This window comes from Nelumbo nucifera, chromosome 1 (assembly GCF_055504915.1).
Source record: "Nelumbo nucifera cultivar China Antique chromosome 1, China Antique-T2T, whole genome shotgun sequence".
In the NCBI taxonomy this organism is placed as follows: domain Eukaryota; kingdom Viridiplantae; phylum Streptophyta; class Magnoliopsida; order Proteales; family Nelumbonaceae; genus Nelumbo; species Nelumbo nucifera.
This window is the reverse complement of record NC_142649.1, coordinates 119,048,475-119,074,081: the sequence shown is the minus strand read 5'-3', so window position 1 is coordinate 119,074,081 and position 25,607 is coordinate 119,048,475. Positions and strand designations below refer to the sequence as shown.

The window sequence follows — 25,607 nt, the reverse complement described above, 5'->3', positions numbered from 1 at the left end:
TCTCCCACTGCTCCTGAGCTCTCCTCATCAAGAACTATTTCCTGACGATGGGTGTCCAAGATGTAATCGGATTCTAAGAATCGGGCGTTTCGACTGCAGAACACTTTCTGCTCACTTGGGTCATAGAATAGATAACCCACCGAATCCTTTGGGTAGCCTATAAACAGGCAACGGCTGGTTTTAGATTCCAACTTGTCCGCATTTGTTCTTTTAACGTGTGTAGGACAACCCCAAATCTTCAAGTGTCTTACACTCGGCTTCCTTCCGGTCCAAAGTTCATATGGAGTTTTCGGAACTGATTTGGTTGGAACCCGATTCAGCACGTAGATAGCAGTCTCTAATGCGTATCCCCAAAAGGATGTGGGTAATTGTGAGCGCACGAGAAGCGATCGGACCATGTCCAACAAGGTCCTATTCCTCCTCTCTGAAACACCGTTGAGTTGAGGTGTAGCAGGAGGAGCTAGTTGTGACACTATCCCATTGTCCCTCAAGTAGTCCCTGAATTCGTCAGAGAGATACTCGCCACCTCGATCTGATCAAAGGGCCTTAATTTCTCTCCCTAACTGTTTCTCGACTTCCTGTCTGAACTCTTTGAACTTTTCAAATGACTCAGACTTATGTCTCATTAGGTACACGTAACCATATCGTGAAAAATCATCTGTAAAGGTGATGAAGTACACGTGTTGATTTCGTTTTCTAACACTCAGGGGACCACATACATGTATGTATCAGGTCAAGTGTGCCTTCAGATCTTTCAGGCTTACCGTCAAATGGCCGTTTAGACATCTTACCTTGAAGGCAAGGTTCACAAGTGGGAAGATTTTCTATGGTTAGAAAATCCAAAGGACCATCCTTTACCAGCCTTGTGATTCGGTCAATACCGATATGGCCAAGTCGGTAATGCCAGAGGCACGTGGGACTTACTGTATCACGATTCCTTTTCTTGGGATTTTCGACCGACATAGTTTCGGTTAAGTTAGTTTCCAGAGAAGGATGTAGAACATAGAGACCGTTCTCTAGTTCCCCGCATGCGATGAATTTGTTATTCCGTTTAACGGTAATCATATTACTAAAATAAACAGTATATCCATCAGCACACAGTTTTGAAACAGAAATTAAATTTCTTCTCAAGTTCTGTACATAAAGACAATCTTTAAGTACAAGTATTCCTTCTTTAAAAACTAATTCTACGGTTCCTATTGCCGCAGCTGCAACACTTGCAGTCGTCCCCAAGAACAGTGTCACTTCATCTTCACTCAACCTTCTGCTAACTTTGAACCCCTGCAGTGAGTTACACGCATGAGTTGAAGCCCCGGAGTCAACACACCAGGACACAGAAGTAACTAACATATTAGTTTCTATGACACAAGTTTCGATGTTACCTTTCTTAGATTCCAGGTAGGCAGGACAATTCCTCTTCCAGTGGCCGGTCTGCTTGCAGAAGTGACAGACATCAGATGCCTTGTTCTTCTTCTGCTTCTTAGGTTTGGCAGTCTTCTTCTGGGGCTTCTTTGCCTTTCTCTTTCTCTTGCCCAATTTGTTAGCTTCAGCAAGCATAACCACAGGCTCATCCTTCTTGAGTAATTCCTCGGCCCTCTGCAACATATTGTTGAGTTCCTGGACGCTGACATTCAGCTTATTCATATTGTAGTTCATTGTGAACGCATTGAAGGAAGAGGGCAAAGATTTTAGGATGGCATCCACTTGCGTGCCAAGATCTAGCCCGGATCCAAGAGCTTCAAGTTCATTAATGTATCCCATCATCCGTAGACAATGGTCATGAACTTTCTGCCCTTTGGTCATCTACGCGGTTATGAACAATTTCAGGACCTTCTGTCGAGTAGAACAGTTATGCTCTTCATACATTGTCCTTAGACTATCCAATATGTCCTTGACTAGTTCGATCTGATCGAACTGCCTCTGTATTGAGTTGTCTAATGAGGCAATGACAAAGCAGCGGGCTAGGGAGTTCTTATCCTCCCAATCTTGGTAGTCCCTCCTACGAGCCTCAGAAGCCCTATCACCCGGACGTTCCGGGGCAGGATTTTTCACTACCTTGTCTAACTTTTCGGAAGTTAGGACCAGCATAAGATTTCTGTACCAGTCGGCATAGTTTGGGCCCTTAAGCTTGTTATCGTCTAGAAGCTTTGCAAATTGACCGTTTGCCATTTTCTGATAAAACAGCAAAATCATTAGTCCACAACCTTAGTTTGATTCATGTTACCTACATAGATATGGCTTTTAATCTATGTTCCATTCCCATTTGTTCATCTCTGAGATTTCCCTCCTTTCTCAGTGACGGAGACGACGAAATGTCTCTGGAAATGAGGGAAATCACATGGGGTGCGTGAAGCCAACTGTTTCAGCTGCATAACCCCACCACCTTTCTGTGACGGATCATATCCACTCATCAAATGAGTTTCCCTTTGGCCTCTGTCAGACAAGGTTCAGAGCCGTTTTCAGGTAAACCTTTCTGTCCAGTGAGTGCTTACCCATCATGTTCAGGTTACGCCAAGGTACCGTGAGAGAGTTCCCATTTTCTAGTGAAGCCCCTCCCACATCGGTCTATGACGCCCCTATCATCTTATGAAACACTCTAATAGATCCAACAGCAAATGGATAACCCAATTTTATGGTGCGTTTCCTCATTACTGAAGGACCCATCATTGTGCTAATGACGGAAGGCCTTTAGAGAGTCCATCATATGGATCTCCCTATCACATGCATTCATATTTGCTGGAGGGAACAAAATTACGCCCTAGTTCTAATTTAGGTCAAACCAAAGTAGCTCCCACTGACTTTCATAAAGTCAGATTTCTGGTGGGCCTTAATCGGCTAGGGGTTCCGTACGCATCCCTTTTCAGGGTTGTGGGGCCCACCAAGCAAAGAGGGGGTCATCCAATGACCTCTAGGGACACCATGGCAATGATGTGCATTCAGCCATGGTGTGCGCAAGAGCCACTAACGAGTCTTCATGGGCCAAGTACTTATGGCCCATGGTCGCAGCACATCAAACATCCAAACATCACATGTAAAGGAGGAATTGATCTAATCAATTAACTGCTGTAAAGCCCATTGAACAGCCCATTTAAAATCCAAGTCATTAACAATTAATGTCTACTAGGTGTATGGGCTGAATCGTAGATAGCAGTTCGGCCCATACAGCTCATCTCACAATAATGGGCTTTTGCAGTTTTAACCCTTTAAAACTGGGCTTTACAGGTGGGCCGAATTAATCCCTGTAATTGAACATCAGATTTGGAACAGCAAGTGTGAGAAATATGGACTGAAAAATAGTCCCTTTTGAATCCCAGATTCGGTCCAAACAGTTTTGGTCCAATCTAGTCCGAGAGGATCCAAAACTGATTTTCAATTCAAGAATTAATTCATGAAAGATCTGAAATTAATAATTTTGATTTCAAACAATCACAAATCAATCTGTGGACTGTTCGCACCACCTGCAAAACAGAGGTTAATCACAAGGGTTGCAGTTTCACAAACTGCAAATCGCAGAAAGCGATTTCTCCAACTGCAAATCTCCAGCGCCGCCTTCTTCTTCCTTCTTCTTTAATCAAGAAAAATAAAAAAAAAACAGAAATCCTATTTCTATTAATTACATTCTTGATCAAATCCTATACATTCAGTCTAAAAATAAAAATAAAAAATTATTTACAGACCGAATTAAAAGAAATAAATAAATAGAAAAGAAAAAAGGGTGCGCAGACCATCTGCGCCAAATCTGCACTATGATCTCCAAGTTCGAACAGTCCATTAAATCAAAATAAATAAAGAACAATTCTAAATAAATTTTGGATTTAATAAAAATTAATTTCAAATAAATCGCCCTTAACAAGAAACAGTTTCTTGAAATAAAGAAAACAATCTGCGCAAATCTTGAAAGAACACCTTCTATCCATCTGCGTAGGGTCAGATCTGATTTTCTTTTGGTTCAAGATTCGAACCTGTGGCTCTGATACCACTGAAAGAATGGTAGGATCCATCCAATGGACGCCATAAAGGTTGCGGAATGGGTGGGCGAATTTCAAAAAAATTTCCTACCTTCTCCCAACTGGGAATCATATTCCCTAAATTTAGAATACAATATTCAAGGATCCTACTTGAACCATAATCAAACCAGATCTGTACCAAAAGGTAAATGGGAGGAATATACCTGATCCGGAGAAGTAGTATCTCCCAAAGTTGGTGTTCACGCCCAAAGAATGCTCCAAGATCTGTTCCTGCTGAAGATGACACAGCTGTGGATGGAACAGAACCAGTAGGGTGCGTCCTACACACTGGATCCTTCACAAGAATCCTCTAGAAGAACTAAACACTGTAACATTTTCAGTCTTTCTTGCAAGACTGATGTCAAGAACAGATTTCTTGACTTTCTTTTCTGCAAAGATCCAATCTTGCAATGACAGATGGCGGCGGCAGGAGGAGAGAACCAAAACCGAAAAAGATGAACTGCTTTTTCTCCTTTTCTGGGGAGTATGAGATCTGATCTCAAAATTCGCAGAAGGTATCCCTTGTGTATCCAAAAAGGTGGTTCGAAATCTGATGTATTTTCTTAGGGTTTCTCCTCTTTTCTTCTTGATTAAGAAACCTCCTAATCAGGAGTTATCCCAATCCAAATCAGTATTTGGATAGAGGATCATCTTAATCCTATCTGCAGATAAAGTTAGTTTACTCCTGATCTTATCAGGAGGTTACCAGATTCAAATCTGATTTGAATTTGGTCTCCCAGAGTGGATAAGGTTAAAAGCCCCATCCTTTGCACTAACATTAATCTCAGATTCGCCCCATCTTTGGGTGATCATATCAGCCCAGTTCGAAATGGGCTTTTGGCCCATTAAGTATTCAGTGTTTAATTAGTTTCCAATTTACTGCCCAGTTGGGCTTCTTTGTATGGCGTGGGACCCAAGCATTGATCTACACACCAGCCACATGGGTTCGGCCCAGCCAAATTCACTGAAATGCTCAATGAACCCCTTGAGTCCATCATATGGACCCTATTGGCCCAACACTTACATTAAGTGGTCCCTGGGCCAAGCCATCTTATAAAAACCCAGGGACTGTGGGTAGGTGCAAGATTAGCCTATCAAGTATTATCCTAAATGGTCTTACACTTAACCTCTCAGCCCTTAATGATCAAGCACTACCCGACAAGAGAGGACCTCTCCCTCGGCTGCAAGGAACAGTGCCGCACTCCCCTCTCACATGGATCCTGGGAATTAAAACCATTTGCAAGCATTTTGAAACCGTACATATATATAAATATATTAATTTTGCAAAAACAAAATTCCAACGGTTGAAATCAACTGCCGGCAGTTTGGTTTCCATCAGAGAGAGTGCATTCCCGATCATTACCCTTTGTCCGACAAAGTGGCTGATTCTGTCACTATGACGACCCACTCAGATGAATTCTCAAACTGCCCCAACATACCCAGATTTTGACCCCCACTAAGGATCTCACTGATTGGCATATCAAAGGCAGCCTGATCCAGCACCTAGTGAAGTGTCATAATCGAGTCTAGGGGTCAGGTGTAACTTTCCAGTTTTACCCATCTATCTCCAAGGTCCAGGGCAAGACTGGAAATCTGGTCCAGTTCAAGGATTCAAGTAATCCCATACTGCATGTGCCTCGGGTCTTACCCTGATGGCTGAGACAGGCCATCCCAACACTTGGTGGCACATAAGCATCAGCCTTGACAGGATAAATCTCCCCAGACTTATCCAACGGCTGTGAACATTTAAAACTAACATGAATCTCTATAAATGTTCAGTTTTAGGGTTTTACACAGAATTAAACCAAACAACATGAATCAAACATGCACTTTATTTATTTCCACTAAATAACAAGTACATCAAATCAGATTGAAGCTAAGGGCATACATAAACTGTCTAACAGCTACTATAATATGTATTATTTATTTTGGTATAGTTTCTGATAATACAAGAAAACAAACTCGAGATCAAGGGCATACAATCCTTAGAAACATTGTAGAACTACCTAATGATCAAAGAAGTAAATTACAATGGAATGATGATTTACAACCTATAAGGGAACATAGAGAAAATTTTGTAAATTACATAGGAATGCAAGCAAGGAATGGGAGACTTGTACCTATCCATTTTGTCGATTGGCATGAAGTTCCTCAAAGGCACAAGGATGAAGTATGGCAAGTGATCCAGTTAATATTATAAATATACATAATACATATAAGATCATTTTTCTATTATATGTTGCCTTATCAATCTAAAATTAATATATTTTAATTTTATAATTTATTAACTAATTGCAGAAGAAGTTTGAACTTGAAAAAAAAAACATAAGGATTGGGTCATGCGAAAGCTTGGAGATAGGTGGAGGGCATACTGGAATAAAATAAAGGTGGACTATTATGACAAATATGAAATTGATGAGGAATGAATTAGAAATTGCCCTCCTGATGTTCATTTGGATCAGTGGAAAGAATTGGTTAAGCATTTTTCAAGTGATTTATTTGTGGTAAGTTATAGTATCAAACATTTTTATGTATCTAGTTTTAATTATTATTCTTATTTTAAATAATGCATTTACATGAATGCACAATGCAGGCTCGAAGTGGAAGAGGTAAATCAAAATGAGCAAAGCATATTATGGTTCATGTTTTTGGTTCAAAGTCTTTTGCGCAAATTCGAGAAGAATTGGTAATTTCCATTTATAATTGAAATAAATTAAGTTAATTTGCATTCATTAGTTGTAAAGTTATAATTATTTTATGTCAAAAAATAAGAAAAACAAACATCCAGAAAAAAATGAACCTACACGAACAAAGATGTTTAGAGCCACACGTAAAAGAAAGAATGGAGATGTTCCAAATGAAGATATTGCTCATGCTATTGTAAGTATTGTCATTATAATATTATTATTTGTTAATAAATTTATGTATATGAAATTAAAGAAATCTTTTAAAGTTTATTTTATATTGCAAAGGAATTTAGATGAGATAGAGATAGATAGAGAAAGTTCACAAATTAGCAATGGACATCAGGATGCTATTTCTCAAGTACTTGGTCTAGAGCATAGTGGATATGCTCGATAGTTTGGATTTGGACCAACTCCATCAAAAATTTGGGGCAAAAAAGGAGAAAATGATAGATTGAAAATGGAGAATAAAAAGTTACACAAGCAATTAGAGGAGAAAAGAGTGAAAAGAGAACAATTGAAGACACAACAAGACCAAATGCAGTTGGTCATGACTTCATTATTGGCTAATCTTGCTCAAAATGGAACTATCGACTTGTCAAATATCTTATGTGGATCAACTTTAGCATCGCAGGTAATTTCTTTTTAGTAGATTTATTTAAAGTTTAAATTAAGTAGTTTTTTTTTTAAGATCGTGATTGATAAAATTACTTATACATTATTTTTTGCAGGAAAGTAATAATGAGGGTGCTAGTGCTTCTGAAAATCAAACACTAGGGGAACAAATTTGATGAGAAGAAATTTCCATTGAGACTAGCATTTTTTTATTTAAGTGTTACTTTTTTTTTGTATATAAACTTTTTAAATCTTATTTTTTGATGATTTGAATATATTATCTTTTAGAAACCAATGAATATATATTTATGTGATGGATGGATTTAATGGATATAAGATTGTCTATTGATTGAATTGAATGAACAAATGAATGGCCATAATAAATTATATGTAAAATATGTTATATGGATGTAACATAATGAAATTAATATTGATAATAGTTCTAATTATGTGATCATTAGCAACAATAGTATTACTTTTAAATACATGCAAATTTTTTATTAAAAATAATTTGTAAATTATTTACAATAATTAAAGATATTAATAACAACAGCTAAATTAATATTGACAACCATTTTTAATTGTAACTAAATACAATGAAGAGTAATTAATGAAATTGCTTGTTGCTAATTTAACAATAGTCTATAATTACTGTTGCTAAAATTATTATAGGCAACAATTGCAGAATTGTTGCTAATTATATTCGCAACAATTAATTAGAATTGTTTTGTCAACAATTCACAACAATTATATAATTGTCTTTATTTCAATGAGAATTGTTACAAAAGATAGCTATAACCAATAATTGATCAATTGTTGACTATGCTTTAGTAACAATTATTGTGCTTGTTTCTATTGACATATAGACTACATTTAGCAAATTGTTTCAAATATTATATTTTAGATACAATCAATAGTAATTGTTCCAAATAATGTATATAGGGCCACTGTTGGGTTTCATTGTTGCAGAAAGACAATCTTAGCAACAATTATATCGACTATTGCTATACATCGGTTAGCAACAATTGATTGTAATTAAAAACTTTTAACCATGGCACTATCAGCAACAGCCAAGCCAACTTGGTTGTAATTAAAACATTGAGGAACAATTTTTTAACATTTAACAACAAAGTTGTGACTGTTGCTAAAGGCCGATTTTCTTGTAGTGATCCATGTGAATAAACACATGATAACCAACTTATCCATCATTTTATGTAAGTTGTAGTGTATTTGAGACTCGTTTTTTCCTAGCATGCAAATTCATAAAATGCTACTTGAGATGCACATTTAGATTCAGGAAAAGTAAAAAGAGAAAAGGTTGGTTTGGGGAGAAAGGTTTTAGAACCATTTAAATTATCGAATCTGCTACCCTACAAAAATATGTTTTTCTGTTCTGGTACCACAAAAGCACCATAGAGCTGCAAATTTTGGACTAGCGAACTATAAATGTTGCTCCACAAGATCACTAGTTGTTTTGGATGCAAATCTTTATGGCCAATAACCACTCCATAATCAATTGACATGCTCCAGCCACAATGTGATTGTTTGGCTTCACATAAAGAATTCTTCTATTCCCCTCCTAGCATATTCCTCAATAAGTCTGGTATCATGCTCCATACAATTTTGTCATTTTTACCATCAGAAATAGTAAGCCAACAAGAAAAGATTTCATGCAGTTGATCTTGGCCTGAACTCTGATTGACTAAATATCCGGAAAAACTAGGACCAAATGAAACCACTCTCACCCTACATTGACTGAACAGATGTATTGCATCCTCTTCAAATATCTCACTCATGAATCACAGATTTACCAAATTGTGAAACCCCAACTGGACCAGTTTTTTATTTATTTTATGGTCAAAGCATCATAAAATGAATTCGTTTAAACCTACCAGTGTCTGAATCACAGTTTATCTTCAAATATTCATTGCTTCTAATCTGCTGAATAAATTCACTTATTTATCCATTTCTATCTAGGTCTGGGTATGCATGATGCACATGTTAGATAATTAAGATCACAAAGAAATCAGGAACTTGTATTTCAATTGTCAAATATGCAAGGATTATTGAATGATTTCTTGACTATATGAGCATCACATGAGGTGCTATTTGGAAGTGTTTGATTTTTGTGCCTTGAGTTCTCTTTAGGATTTTGTTGATTGAGACATCAGATATTTTGACAAAGAAATTAGAAGTTTAGCATTACACTTAACCAAGAAATAAGCTTCCATAAATGTTTATTAAAAAACCTTGTTTTTCCAAGTTTTACAGGGCCATGGAACAGGGTTGTTTGTACCCTCCTTTAACTCTTCATTTATCTACCTCTGAATCTTGATTACACGATGAATGCAGATGACTTATTTGGAAGAGTGGTCTCTTCTGGACAGAGACCACTTAACTTCCTTATCGGGTGGTATTGAAGCTCTGAAGGCTAGCACTCTCTGCATCCCAGTTGTTTGTGGAGCAAAGGTCTGTGTCTTGAGATTCTTAATTGAATTGTGTTATCTTGAATACTCCACTGGAGCACATGGTTCTTGACAAAATGTATCTTTGCTCTTTATTTCAATAGGCAGATATCCAACATGTGAAGGATGTTGTTGGTTCAGCAGTTGATGTGATGCAGGCGATGGCATCCTGGATTGTTCTTTGCTATCAAAGGTAAATCTCTTTTCATTTGTTTAGGTGTTGATTACTAAATATATCAGTTACAAATTTTTAGAATATCATAAGAACCAATTCTACAGAATGCTCTTTTCATTTAGAAAGTTCACCATGCTTCAGGAACTAAATCCACAGAAAGCAGGCTTCAATTCCAGTATACCAGATGAGCTTGGCATTTGCACCAACCTTACTTTCCTCGAACTGTCAGAAAATAACCTTTTCATTTGTTAAGCTAGATGGAGAGAAAATTTGTTAAAGTAAAGAATGACTAGCACATCATGCATTCTTAATTATATGAACTAAGATCTCATTTAGATCTTGGACTCTCTAAGTGGATAGGGTCTAGGCCCAATCCTATCAGCCGATCCATCTCAGAATTCGCCCCCTTTAATTGACTGATCAAATAAGCCCAGTTCGAAATGGGCTTAAGGCCCATTAAGGTTATGTACTCAATTAGCCTTCCAAACTGCTGCCCAGTTGGGCTTCCTTGTATGGCGTGGGACCCAAACATTGATCTACACATCAGCCACATGGGTTCAGCCCAGCCTTTGTTGCAAGGCCTGGCCGAATACACTGTTAAAGACAGTGCACCCCCTGAAACCCATCTTATGGGCTCTATGGGCCCAACACTTACCCTAAGTGGTCCCTGGGCCAAGCCACCTTATAACACCCAGGGACTGTGGGCAGATGCAAAATTAGCCTATCAGGTATTATCCTCAATGGTCTTACACTTAACCTCTCAGCCCATAATGATCACACACTGCCCGACAAGAGAGGACCTCTCCCTCGGCTGCAAGGAATAGTGTTGCACTCTCTACTTATATGGATCCCGGGAATTAAAACCTTTTGCAAACATTTTGGAAACCATAATACATATACTTTTATATCTCATATAAAATATACTTTGCAAAACAAATCTCAATGGTTGAAATCGGCTGCCGGCAGTCTTGGTTTCCATCAGTGAGAGTGCATCCCCGATCATTACCTTTGTCCGACAAAGGGGCTGATCCTGTCACTATGATCACCCACTCAGATGAATTCTCGGACTGTCCCAACATACCCAGGTTTTGACCCCCGCTAAGGATTTCACTGATTGGCATATCAAAGACAGCCCAATCCGACACCTAGTGCAGTATCATAATCGAGTCTAGGGGTTGGGTGTAACTTTCCAGTTTTGCCCATCAATCTCCAAGGTCCAGGGCAATGCTGGAAATCTGGTGCAGTTCAAAGGTTCTATTAATCCTACACTGTTTGTGCCTAGGGTCTCACCCTGGCGGCTGAGACAGGTCACCCCAACCAACTTGGTGGCACTACAGTGTCAGCCTTGTCAGGATAGGTCTCCCCAGACCGATCCACTGGCTGTGAACATTCTAAACTAACACGGGTCTCATTAAGTGTCCAGTTTAAGGGTATTACACAGAAACATACCAAGGGAACATGAATCAAATATGCACTTTTACTCATTTACAATAAACTCATAAAATACATCATTCTGATTGAAGCTAAGGGCATACAAAACTGTCTAACAAATCTGGAGTTTCCAAGGAACCAATTTCGATTCCAAATGCAAACCAAATGGACCCTTAATTCTTTCATTAGAGGAAGTACTACCCTCTTTTTGTTTTTGTTTTTTTTTTATCATATACTGCTCCTAAACCATCTTACTTTTTTTCTTTCTCAATTTCCACACTTGCGAAATGCTTTTACCTATCCCCTAAGTTGAAGAATCAAGCTATAAAAGCATTTGAATCAACTCATGTCCCGTTTTCCCAGGTCAGCTACATTATATTTGTCGCTGTTTTTTGTTGGTTTTGTTGGTTTTTCGGCTCTTTGATGCCATTAGAATGCATTGGACCTACCCCTAGTTTGTATATCAGGTGTAGACGAAAGTATTAATGAGTCATACATATCTATACCTGCCCAGACAAGTCCAACCCATTTAACTTATTTGTATTTGTCCGTTTGGTTTGCTAATTGACCGGATTAATTAAATGGGCGTAAATGTACCAGTTTAATTAAATTATTGTTTATTCTGTTATTTATTTTTCTAATGATTCAAATCGGTGAATTTTTTAAATCAATTAACATCATTAATATTTGTACAATTTTTTTGTTCATTAGTATTTTTCTATGAAATGACTAATTATAGTAATTTTATGCAAATAATTAAATTTATAGAATTATTAATAGTAAATTTATTAAATAAGCCACGTGACTATAAATTAACAACCTAACACAAACTCACAAGTCATAAACTCAAGGCCTGGAATGCTAACTGATCTGAGATGAGTTTGTGTTAAACAACCTACATAACTAATTAACTTAATTTTGTTAATGGGTAAATAACCAACATGTAATTAAGTTAGGTAATTTTCATCTTGGCCCCGCCCTAAAATTTTGGGTTTGGATTAGGTTTTGTGTTCAAGTCTTGCTTGGACACATGTGCACATTAGGCCCACAAATTTTAGGGCTATGCCTAGGTCTAATACTTAGGGTGCAAGTTGGGCGGGTTATGACAGGTTTTAGCTCAACATAGGCCCAACTCTAAGAATTGGGCCTAAAGCCCAAGCCTGAGGTCAAGTCTAAATTATTTAACCTTAGTCCAGGTACACTAAAATTTGTTACGGTCATGATGAGTTTGGGCTCCAATTGGATTCAGGCTGGTCAATCAGCCCGCACTAAAAAAAATATGCATATGTGCATAATTTATGTATATGTATATGTATATGCCTGCATGTATATATATAGTATGATTTATTAAAAAAAATTATGCATATGTGCATGTATGCATGCAAATATGTATCTATATATGAATATATACATGTATATAATTGGGTCAAGCTCGAATCAGGTTTGGACTACCTAAAGCTAGGCTTGAGCCCAACCTAAAATATTAAAAATCTCAAACTTTTGGGCCCAAGCCCAGCTTGGGTTGGACCTGCCTAAGTGGCACCCCTACTAATACTTCAAGCCTGGCCCAGTTACCAGGCTAGGCTAGGCTTGAGCCTAAGCTATAGTCCTTACCGCAGGTGGAAGACCAATCCAACCTGCCCATGGTCATCCTACTCCTAAAGCTTTATCAATTAGCAAAATCTATGCATCTCATGGTAGGATGGTAGGATCCATCGTATGGATGCCAAAAGGGTTGCAGAATGGGTGGGCAAATTTCAAAAATTTTCTACCTTTCTTTCAACTGGGAATCGTATTCCCTGATTTTAGAATCAAAATTCAATGACCCAACTTGAACCAAACAAAACCAGATTTGAACCAAAAGAGAAGGAAGGGATTATACCTGATCTGGAGAAGCAGTATCTCCTAACGTTGGTGTTCACGCCCAAAGAAGATCCGAGATCAGCTCCCACTGAAGATGACACAGTGATGATGGAGCCGAAGCAGCAGTGTTCGTCCCACGAACCAGGTTCTTCTGAAGAACTCGATGGAAGACTGTGAGCACCACACGAACAATCAAGAACCTTTCTTGATCTTCTCTAACTGAGAACTCGAACTGGCAAAAAAGGTGGCGGTGGCTGCTGGAGGAGAATGCTAGAGAAGAAGGTGGCAAACTGCTATTTTTTTCTCTAGGGTTATCTGAGATCCTATCTCAAGAATGCAAAGAGTTCTACTAAAACACCAAGGGTTCGAATTCAAGTAATTCGAAATTAGGGTTTCCTCATCTTTCTTGGTGATTAAGAAACCTCCTAATCATATTAGGAGTTGCCCTTATCCAAATTTGTATTTGGATTAGGACTCCTCTTAATCCTATCTGCAGATTAGATCAGCTTTTGGGCTTAACCTAATCTCAGATCCGCCCCTTTAAGTGACTGATCAAATCAACCCAGATCGAAATGGGTTTTAGGCCCAATATGTATTAAGTGCTCAATAATCTTCTAAACTGCTGCCCAGTTGGGCTTCTTTGTATGGCGTGGGACCCAAGCATTGATCTACACATCAGCCACATGGATTCAGCCTAGCCTCTGTTACAAGGCCTAGCCGAATTCACTAGAAAGCCCAGTGAACCCCCTGAGCCCATCACATGAACCCTATGGGCCCAACACTTATACTAAGCGGTCCCTGGGCCAAGTCATCTTATAAAAACGCAGGGACTGTGGGCAGATGCAAGATTAGCCCATCAGGTATTATCCTAAATGGCCTTACACTTAACCTCTCAGCCCATAATGATCAAGCACTGCCCGACAAGAGAGGACCTCTCCCTCGGCTACAAGGAACAGTGCTGCACTCTCTACTCACATGGATCCCGGGAATTAAAACCATTTGCAAACATTTTTGAAACCGTATATAAGTATATATATCATATATATAAATTTTGCAAAACAAAATTACAACGATTGAAATCAATTGCCAGCAGTTTGGTTTCCATCAAAGAGAGTGCATCCCCGATCATTACCTTTGTCCGACAAAGGGGCTGATCCCGTCACTATGATCACCCACTCAGATGAATTCTCAGACTGTCCCAACATACCCAGGTTTTGACCCCAGCTAAGGATCTCACTGATTGGCATATCAAAGATAGCCCAATCCAGCACCCAGTGCAGTACCATAATCGGGTCTAGGGGTCAAGTGTAACATTCCAGTTTTGCCCATCAATCTCCAAGGTCCAGGGCAATACTAGAAATCTGGTCCGGTTCAAGGATTCAAGTAATCCTACACTACATGTGCCTTGGGTTTCACCCTAGCGGCTGAGACAAGCCACCCCAACACTTGGCAACACATCAGTGTCAGCCTTGACAGGATAAATCTCCCCAGACTTATCCAACGGCTACGAATGTTCTAAACTAACATGAGTCTCATTAAGTGTCTAGTTTAAGGGTCTTACACAGAAATATACCACACAACATGAATCAAACATGTACTTTATTTATTTACACTATATATCAAAAGTACATCAAAACTGATTAAAGCTAAGGGCATACAAAACTGTCTAACATCCATCTCAGTTCGTGGGCTAAAACAACCAAGTTCATGACAGTCTAGACCCAACAAAATGAGCCACCTCGGTAGATGACTCACTTCAGGCAGAATCACCTTAGCATGCCACCAGCATCTCGACACAAGTAGCTCGCCACAAGGTAGCTCGCTACAGGGTTCGTTATCAAGTAGCCTTGAGCCCCGCAAGAAGCATCCTATCTGACAACCGTACCTATCAACCCTGAAAGCTGCACCCACGTCCCTTGCCTGGCGGTGCAGCATCTGCCAACTCTAAGGACTGCACTCATTGTCTCTCACCTGGCGGCGTCGTGCCTGCCAACCCCGGAGGTTGTATACTGCCTGGCGGGATCGTACCCTACAACGGTCGCATTAGCCCACCTACTCCCCAGTTCTAACAATAACAGCCAATCACTTCGAGGCGTTACCTGACAACACATTGCCGCGGCAGAGATTTGGGATCAGCCCCTCAGAACCTGCCAGGATGTTAGTATATAAAAACTTCAACCCCCCAGGGGCCAAGGTATCGCATATTCACCACTCTCTAGCTTTCTCATCTTCTTGCAAACTCATTCCCCTCCAGCTCGCAACTGAGTACTAACTTAAGCATCGGAGTGTTCCCGCCGGGTGAGCAACCCCGGGTTCCTTCATCTCTCTTCGTGCAGGGATCTCTTGCCCGTCGACAGATAGGAGCTCAGTCGCTTCCAGCTTGGAGTGGACGGATTGCGCATCATCAATTAGCGTTGTCTATGGGATACGCTTCGAAAAGCCTTCTCTACCAAACTTTCACTAGCATCAATGGCGTCTTCTAGCAACGCCGGGCAGAACAACGAAATGAACGCTTCTGGGGGCACCTTCAGGCTACCACTGTGCGTATCGGTCAGTTTACTATGCCTCTCAGCACCTTCGGGGTCCCCATGATGGACCTACCCCAGGTCACCGAAGCGGCGAATGCCTCATTCCCTCCTGCGGTGAACACCACCATTACTGAACCCTCCATGGTTCCTCCCGCCGTGGGGCAAAACTAGCCAGGTGACCTAGTGCAGTGCGTGTAGGCCATTCAGACCTAGATGCAGCAAGTCCAACAGCTTCAACACTACCAACAGTAAGTCCTATGTCATTTCTATCAGCAGCAGTTCCCAACACTGCAGCAAAGCCGACGGCCAGCCCAGCCGCAGTGCCCAATAACGCCGCAGAACTAACAACCGCTCAACCGCCGCCGAAGTAGCCACCCTCCTCGTCGAGGAGAAACCTTCCAAGCCTCATCCCGTAGTAGGAGAGAGCCAGTAGCTCCCACCGCCTCGCGGCGACGAGGAGGATCATAAGACACTCGCTCTGCCAAGGCCGGTCCGCCCCAGCGCATGCAACCGAAAACCCCACTGACGGGCAACCAATTCGAAGTCCTGGCCGCGAGCTCTGAATGAGACCTTTCGATTAGCGGAAGTCAGTACCAACCTGATTCTCACCAGGCCAAGACCCAGCCTGATAGCTCTGAAGCAAGCAGCACCAACACAGATTCAACCAAGAAGCAACGAAGGCGGCGTCCCAAGGCGCGCTACGCGATAATTCCTGAACAGATCGCGGAGCCTAGCCAACCCGAGCAAACCAAAGGTAAGACGGGAGTGAGCCCGGGAGTCGCAAAAACCACCCCTCTTCTCTTGGTGCCATCTCCCCTCTCTCCTAATCTCCTGACAGCTCCCATGCCAAAAGACTTTAAGGTACCTCCTCTGGACAAGTACGACGGGTCGTTTGACCCAAACGATCATGTGGACTCCTTCCAATCCTAGATGCACCTCGCCAGAGCCAGTGAAGCCTGCATGTGTGTCACCTTCTCCAAAACCTTCAGAGGAGTAGCGCGCACATGGTATCGAAACCTCCCATTCGGAGCAATCTAGAGCTGGGCGCAGTTCGTACAAGCGTTTACCTCGCACTTCGTTACTAGCAAGAAGTGCACGAGGTCGCAGGAAAGCCTTCTTAGCATAGTCCAGAAAGAGGGAGAATCCATCTGAAGCTACATCAAGCGCTTCAACGACACCTACCTCTTGATCTCAAACCTGGACCCCGCGGTGAGACTTGCCGCAGCAAAGGGAGGAGTCACTCATTGAGAGTTCAAGTGGCACATAGTAGCGAACAAGCCCAAGGAGATAACTGCTTTCCTCAAGATCGCCGACCAATTCATCGAGACTGAGGAGGAAATGAACCAAAAGGTCAGAGCTCCAGCGGAGAAAAGGAGGAGAGATGATGACAGGGCGCACCATGGAAGCGACAAGAGGAAGAAGAGCAAGTCCCCAACTAGGGGAGATAGCAAGTCAGGTTGGCACCCCCGAACTCCTCCAACTGAAAGGACAAGTTACACCCCTCTCAACGCGAAGCGAGGGGAAATTCTAATGATGATTAAGGGTGCTCCGTTTGTAAGGTGGCCACCCCGGATGAAGGGGGACCCCGCTACTAGGAGTAAGAATGTATATTGTCATTTCCATAAGGATCACGGTCATAGTACCGAAAATTGTAAAAGCCTCCGCGACGAGATTGAGGAACTTATCTGTCACGGATACCTAAAAAACTTTGTACAAAAGAGTAATAAAAGTCAAGTAGATCGACAAGGGGAGTAGAGGAGAGATGCTCCCAAGTCCACTAACAGACAGAATGAGTAGGGACCACTGCCCGAAGAAAGGCCAGTCCACGGAGTGATCAACACGATTAGTGGCGAATCCATCGTTGCGGGCTGCACCTTGGCAGCTGGGAAGAACTCGGTCCGCGAACTGGAGCGTGAAGGGCAGAATCTGCCGAAGCGTCCACGGCCCGCGGACCCCATATCCTTACCAAGGATCATGCGCGAGGGGTCCAGTATCCCCACGATGACGCGCTAGTCATAAGGATGAAGATCAATGACTTTGAAGTCAAGCGCTTCTTGGTGGATTCAGGAAGCTCGGCCGACATCCTGTTTAGGAGCACCTTCAACAAGCTGCAGCTCAAGGAGAACGACTTCCAGCCCGCAAGTACCCCCCTAGTGGGCTTTAGTGGAGAAGAGGTAAGGCCCTTCGGCCGAATCTCGCTGCTTGTGGAAATTGGAACATGGCCCAGCATCGCGAGGTTTGAGCACGCCTTCCTAGTAGTTGCGATGCCTTCCCCATACAATGCCATCATAGGACGGCCCATCACCCACGCACTTCGCGCGGTGGTATCAACCTACTACCTGACAATGAAGTTCCCCACGGACTTTGGGATAAAGGTAGCCCAGGGCGACCAGCTCGAGTCCCGGAAGTGTTACGTCGCAGCCCTCAAAGGGAAGGCCAAGCTAGCGGAAAGCGTTGAGCTCGAACGACCTGTAGAGTATCTTGAAGAGCGAGCTACATCGACTGAGGGAACGACTCTCGTCCCGACTTCAGAAGATGATCCGACCAGGACACTCTAGATCGGAGGAGCGGTCAGAGAACCTCTTCGAACTCAACTGGTAAGTTTCCTACTAAAAAATTTAGACGTATTTGCATGGTCCACGGCGGAAATGCCCGGCATAGACTCAAGAGTAATAACTCACAAGTTAAACACTGATCCCCTAGTCAGGCCCATTAGACAAAAGAAATGCAACCTCGCCCCAGAACGCTGGAGGATAGTCGACGAGGAAGTCGGGAAACTTCTTGTAGCCGACTTCATCACGGAGGTCCATTACCCGAGTTGGGTGGCTAACCCCGTTCTGGTAAAGAAGGCCAACGGTAAATAGCGCATGTGCGTCAACTATACTAACCTGAATCGGGTCTGGCCAAAGGACTATTTTCCACTCCCCAAGATCGACCGTCTAGTGGATGTGACCTCAGGGCATGAGTTGCTGAGTTTCCTGGATGCATACTCGGGCTACAACCAAATCAAGATGGACCCCGCCAATGAAGAAAAAACGGCTTTCATTACCGAACCGGGCCTGTATTGCTATTAGGTCATGCCCTTTGGGCTGAAAAATGTCGGGGCAACCTACCAAAGACTTGTAAATCAAATGTTTGAGTCGTTGATCAGTGACAAAGTTGAGTATTATGTGGACGACATGGTCGTCAAAACCCAATTTTCAGACTGTTTAATAAGTGATTTGCAGTGTGTATTTGAAATCCTACGCAAGTATATTATGAAACTAAATCCTAACAAATGTGTCTTTGGTGTCACCTCGGGAAAATTCCTGGGTTACATAGTTGGTCAACGTGACATCGAAGCTAACCCTGAAAAGATAAAGGCTATCTTGGACATGAAGCCCCCTCGCAAGTTGAAAGAAGTCCAAAGGTTGAATGGCTGTATGGCCGCCCTAAGCCGCTTCATGTCCAAGTCAGCGGATCGTTGCCTACCCTTTTTCAAGGCAATTAAGAAAAGCAAAGACTTTGAATGGACAGAAGAATGTCAGTTCGCCTTTGATAAACTGAAGAAGTACCTGACCAGCATCACGGTTTTGACCCGACCTAAGGAGGGTGATGTTTTAAAGTTGTACCTCTCCGCGAGCGACGAGGTGGTCAGCTCGGTACTAATAAAGGAAGTAGATCGGGTCCAACGCCCTATCTACTACGTGAGCAAAGTTTTGTAGGGAGCCAAAACCAGGTACCCAGAGATCGAAAAGTTGGCGTATGCACTAATCACACCAGCTTGGAAGCTTCGGCCATACTTTCAAGCCCACACAGTCATCGTTCTTACCAACCAACCCCTGAGGCAAGTCCTACTCAAGTCCGAGGTATCTGGAAGACTGACTAAGTGGGCTATAGAACTCAGCGAGTACGACATCAAGTATGAGCCCCAAACAGCAATTAAGGCCCAAGCTTTGGCCGACTTCATGGCAGAATGCACTTTCAACACTACAACACCCGAGTTGATGGAAATCAAGCACACGAAGGAAGCCTCAACCAGCATAGAACCAGTCTCGATTAGGACGAGGTCAACTTGGGACGAGGAGCCCTGGATCCTTCACGTAGACGGTTCGTCGAATCAACAAGGGAGCGGAGCTGGAGTCATCCTATACAGACCAGGCGGAGTGAAACTGGAGTACGCACTCCATTTCGAGTTTGCAGCACCCAACAACGAGGCAGAATACGAAGTGCTAATAGCAGGACTCATGCTAGCAAGCGAAGTACAAGCGAAGCATCTCATCATCTGCAGCGACTCACAGCTCGTAGTCAACCAGGTAACCGGCGATTACGAAACTCGCGACCCCACCACGGCCACCTATCTAGGCAAGGCCAGGGAAGTTCTATGCGGCTTTCAATCGTATTTCATCAAATAAATTCCAAGATCTGAGAACACTGAGAATGATGCATTATCCCAGTTAGCCAGCACAAGCAGCAACTCCATGAGGACCGTGTTTATAGAGAACCTGCCTCGGCCTAGCAATTTCGGGGGTTAGAGGATGTAGCTCCTATTGTGCAATCAGAGCCGAGCTAGATTGACCCACTCTCGAGCTACCTGCTGCACGGAACCCCCTGCAAATCGTAACGCAGCTAGAAGGGTAGAGCGACAGGCAACCAAGTACGTCATGATAGATGGACGGCTATACCGAAGATCTTACATGCTCCCCTACTTGCGTTGCTTACGACCCCCAGAAGCCGAGCTCGTTCTCCACGACACTCATGAAGGGCTGTGCGGCGGACACTTGGGGGGCAGGGCCCTCACCCAGAAAGCATTACGACAAGGATACTACTGGCCTACAATCAAAGCAGATGCACTCGAGCTCGTCAAGAAATGCGATAGATGCCAGAGGCACGCCAATATCCATCATCAACCCGCTGCCGACCTGAAGTACCTCACCAGCCCGTGGCCCTTCGCATAGTGAGGAATTGACATTCTTGGACAATTCCCACCAGTGACAGGACAGAGGAAATTCCTAGTGGTAGCAGTGGATTACTTTACAAAATGGGTGGAGGCAGTACCCCTAGCGACAATCACAGCTCGAACTATAGAAAACTTTTTCTAGAAGAACGTAGTATGCGGCTTCGGACTACCCCGAGTACTCATCTCCGACAATGACAAGCAGTTCGAAGATATCAAGTTTCAAGACTGGTGCGCCGAGATGGGGATACAATAGAACTTTACTTTGGTGGCACACTAAAGTAAAGGACTATGGGTAGACGAATAGAGCCATACAGTAGAACTTTACTTCCGCAAAACTAGCAAGCGGAAGTCACAAACAGAGCCATACTCCATGGATTGAAAGCCCACTTAGACCGAGCTAAAGGACTATGGGTAGACGAGCTTCCTAGCGTACTATGGGCCTATCGAACTACTGTCAAGACCGCCACAGGTGAAACCCCCTTTAATCTCACCTACGGCACGGAGACAGTAATTCTAGCCAAAATCGAGGTACCCACATTACGCTTGGAAACATACAACAAAGAAGCGAACGATGATGAGCTCCGCACCAACCTCGACCTAATAGAAGAGGTATGGGACCTCGCGTATATCCGGACCACAGCCTACCAGCAAAAAGTAGCACAGTACTATAACAACTGGGTCAGGAAGCGGTACTTCCGTGTCGGCGACCTGTTCCTTCGGAAAGTAATGGTGCCTGAGCCCGGCGTAGGTAAGCTCGGACCAAACTTGGAAGGTCCCTACCGAGTGAAACGAGTGCTTGGGGAAGGTACGTATGAGCTCAAAACGTCGGAAGGAAAGCAACTACATCAGGTTTGGAACATCAGCAATCTAAGGCAGTACTACCTGTGACCGTTGAACCAAGGGGGCGGACTAAGAGTCACTCCCATAAAGCCAAGGAGTGGACGAGTCGCTCCTAGAGTCTAAGGATTGACGTACTCATCACTGTACAAGTCTCAATCGCCTCCTTGGCATGGGCACCCAAGTCCCAGTTGCCTCCTTGGCATGGGCACCTAAGTCCCAGTCGCCTCCTCGGCATGGGCACCCTAGTCCTAGTCGCCTCCTCGGCATGGGCACCTAAGTCCCAGTCGCCTCCTCAGCATGGGCACCTTAGCCCCAGTCTTCTCTACGGCATGGGCAAAGCTTAAGAGTGGACTCCGAGTCGTTCCCAAAACCCAAGGGCTGAGGCGACGAACTGATAAAGACCTTGGCACCGTACAAACCGCAGTCGCCTCTATGGCACGGGCAAAGCTTAGGAGTGAACTCCGAGTCACTCCCCGAGCCTAAGGGCTACAACACCGAACTAACGGAAATTCCGACAACACATAAGACATCGTTGCCTCGTTACTAGAATCGGTGTAGACAGCTCGAGTGCGAACCCTACAATGTCTACACCACCTCAGCAACGATCATCGTCCAAGTCCGTCAAGGGACCAACATTTGAACTGGCTTGTATGCGGAAAGCTCAAGGTAAGAAACTTGGAAAAATTTCGCTAAGGTTACCCTTAATCGTTACCAAGCTCGGTAGCCTGATAATTCAGGGTAACTCGCGCAATTCAGGACAACGATCCCTACTTCGGGTACCCTCACTTGTTGCCAGATCGATAGCTCGACAACTCGGTAACCTATACTTGTGTCACTTAGATCAAAAAAGAACCACTCTAGGCAAAAATAACATTTCATTAAGTTTCCAAGATCTTTTTACAAGAAAACCGGGCCCAACAGCCCGGGAAAGTACATTCACAATCCGAAAAAGAAAAGAACAGAAAGACATCTTACGAAGGGATCCACCACTTCCACCTCGTCGTCACCCTCCTCTTCTGATGAGTCGAGCTCCTCGTTCGATGCATCTGCTATCTCCGGAGCCAAGCCCTTCATCATGGTAGCCCCAAGGTCAAGGTCAGGAAACTCCTGCCGAACCAAGTGTCTACAGAGCTTGAACCCAAAACAGTAAGAGCTCGTGCCATACTCGACATGGAGATCACGGAACTCCAAGGACTCCTTGAAGCGATCTATGGCCTTGGCCCTCTCCTCCGACCGACCCTCCTCAACGGCGACGTCAAAGGCCCGAGCTCGCTCCTGGATCATGGCTTCGAGGCTTTGAATCTTCTGTTGGAGTTGTGCCCTCTCCTCGGCCATCTTCGCAGACTGCTCCTCCTCCCTCGCGGCCATAGCAGAGACCTGCTCCCTGAGCCTAGCATTCTCCTCGGTCAGTGAAGAGATTTGCCCCTCTTGCTCCTGGATCAGCACCTTCTGGGCTTCATTCCCCTTCTTCGCCCGAAGTACTTCACCCTGAGTTAAGCCTAGCTCGCAATGGAGCTTTTGTGCCTCCACCTTAGCGTCCCGAGCCCGACTGGACTAGATCGCGGACTGACATACCAGCGCATGAAGAGCAGAGTTCACCTATCAGAGGAAAATTGAGGTAAAAAAAATAAAGAAGGAAGAAAAAGAATGAAGTATTTACGATCATGCAGTGAGTGGTGGCCAGCCCCAGAAGCCGCTTCGGGTTTATATCAGCCCACCGTGCGACCTCAATCGGAAAGACCGCGTCCCAGCTCTTTCGTACGGCAAGCACATGGTTCATGATGCTCTCCTCTCCCATAGCAGGAGCAAGCTCTGACTCAGGAGTAGGCCCCTCTGAAGCTGGAGTGGGGGCATCCTCAGACTCCTGACGTGCCTCCTCGCCACCACCCTCTATGATCTCCACCTCGGGCTCCATAGGTTGGGCCTCCTCGGTGGGGAGCTCAGCAAGAGCTGGCTCCGCGACCTGGGCCTCGGATGTCCTAGACGCGACCTTTTCGCCGCTCTCTTCTTCCTCTTCCGGGAACTCATCAAGAGGCTTCGTGCATCGACCTCTGGCATTGTAGCTAGAAAAGACAAAAATAAGGTTAGTGCGAGCTATTAAAACCTTAAAAAAGGAAAAACCCAAAGCAACCTACCAGGACTTAAACCGGCCTACACGAGCTTATCTTCAGTGAGGTAGTCCGCGCAGATAAGGCCGAGCTCTGCCCAGGAATAAAGCGCCTCCCTCGTCTTCAGGTCTAGCCTAATGCCAGAATCCTGAATGGCAACCCTCTAGTGGGTTGGGAAAGGCCATCCCTCAGGGTTGCAGACCACGAAGTAGTCTCATTTCCAGGCCGGGATCTTATTAGGTAGCCTGTGAAGAAGCTTGTAGCCCGGGCGGGGAGACAGATACTAAGACCGCCTGTGCACGGGTTACCACGGGAAGCGTTCTTTATGGACAAGATTGAGGAAAAGATTTCAAGGGTGAGAGGGAGACATTACTCATGGAAAAGGGAGATAGTCCCTACCATGTTTCGAATAGAGTTCGGATGCAATTGGTCTACGGTAACGCCGAAAAGCTTAAGGACCTCAATGATTAACGGCTGCAAAGGAAGACGAAGACCAGCCGCGAGCTGTTCTTCAAAGATCACGATCTCATTATGGTCGTGCTCCCAAGGGAAGTTACCCAAAGGGAGGTTGTAGGAAAGCTCCCTCGGGAGGTTGTACCGAAGTACCAGAGCCCAGAGCTTGTCCAGGGTCATGGAGGAGGGACCGAAGTTATCTGGCACCCGACCTCGAGGAGAAGTGGGAGCCAGGTTACCGGAGGCCTCCCGAGCCTTCGGGGGAGACTAACCCTCAAGAAGGCTGTGGGCTACCCCTGAGCCCGAAGTAGCCTCGTCTCGGCTGCTGACCCGGGCCGAGGTACCCACCTCAGCCTCATCTAAAAGGCTATCAAAACTAGAAGACATGACCGAACTGAATTGAAGGAAAGTAAAGACACTCAGCAAAGAAAGATGACCGGATTAGAGAAGAGACGCAAACTGGGAAGACCCGAGCTAACGTAGCTAGAGCGCGACCTCAAGTCGAAGATAGGAGCTTTTTGTGTGAAAAATGAGTCTCGGAACCCCCTATTTATAGTCACTGTATCAAAGCAATAACAGTTTAGATCAAAGCAATTGGACGGCCCTCAAGAAAACCGGTTGCACGACCCTCGAGACCAAAGACAGTTTAGTGCATTTTTTGGCGCCCGCGAGACTTATAGTTTGTGTGACGTCCGTGCGTAAGCCACACACGATCTGACGGGGCAGCCTAAACTCTGAGCCAAATCCATTTTTCACATCATGAACTCCCCGCACCAGGTCAGGACCCCTAGCTCGGGGAGTGGGGGGCAATTGATGAAGGGTGATTTGGCCCAACCGCATAAACGGGTGACACGTGTATGTGACTCGACATGAATAACAACTTGGCATGAGCAGATCGGCACGTGGACATGACTCGATGTAGATGACAACTCAGCAAGTATCAGCTCGCCTCAGAATGAGCTCGGGTACAATGATGTCCCGAGCTGAAGGGACTTCGGGTTGAGTCCATCCCAGTTCGCGGGCTAAAACAACCAAGTTCACGACAGTCTAGACACAGGAAAAATGAGCCACCTCGGAAGATGACTCACTTCGGGCGGAATCACCTCGGCATGCCACCAGCAGCTCAACACAAGTAGATTGCCACAAGGTAGCTCGCTACAGGGTTCGTTATCAAGTAGCCCTGAGCCCCGCGAGAAGCTTCCTATCTGACAACCGTACCTGTCAACCCTGAAAGCTACACTCACGTCCCTTGCCTGGCGGCGCAGCATCTGCCAACTCTGAGGACTGCACTCATTGTCTCTCACTTGGCGGTGTCGTGCCTGCCAACCCCGGAGGTTGTCTCCTACCTAGCGGGACCGTACCCTACAACGGTCGCATTAGCCCACCTGCTCTCCAGTTCTGACGATAACAGCCAATCACTCCGAGGCGTTACCTGACAACAGATCGCCGCGGCAGAGATTTGGGATCAGCCCCTCAGAACCGCCCCTCAGAACCTGCCA

General features: G+C 44.1%; 1 protein-coding gene and 1 long non-coding RNA gene across 3 annotated transcripts in view; both read left to right on the top strand.

Annotated features, from left to right (window-relative positions):
• The window catches only part of LOC148803741 (uncharacterized), a 55,996-nt gene extending 48,383 nt beyond the window's left edge, over positions 1–7,613 (top strand). The window contains exons 5-7 of one of the 2 annotated variants that reach the window (XR_016080012.1): positions 6,306–6,511; positions 6,601–7,325; positions 7,423–7,613. This is a non-coding gene — a long non-coding RNA (uncharacterized LOC148803741). The remainder of the gene's footprint in view (positions 1–6,305; positions 6,512–6,600; positions 7,326–7,422) is intronic. The other variant, XR_016080013.1, reaches the window with a different exon arrangement.
• Positions 7,614–9,652: 2,039 nt separating this feature from the next.
• Positions 9,653–10,198, top strand: LOC148803740 (QWRF motif-containing protein 9-like). The gene is made up of 3 exons (XM_088897499.1): positions 9,653–9,775; positions 9,876–9,964; positions 10,069–10,198. Exons 1-3 carry the CDS (start codon positions 9,653–9,655, stop codon positions 10,196–10,198), a joined length of 342 nt encoding a protein of 113 aa, XP_088753625.1.
• Positions 10,199–25,607: the final 15,409 nt, after the last annotated feature.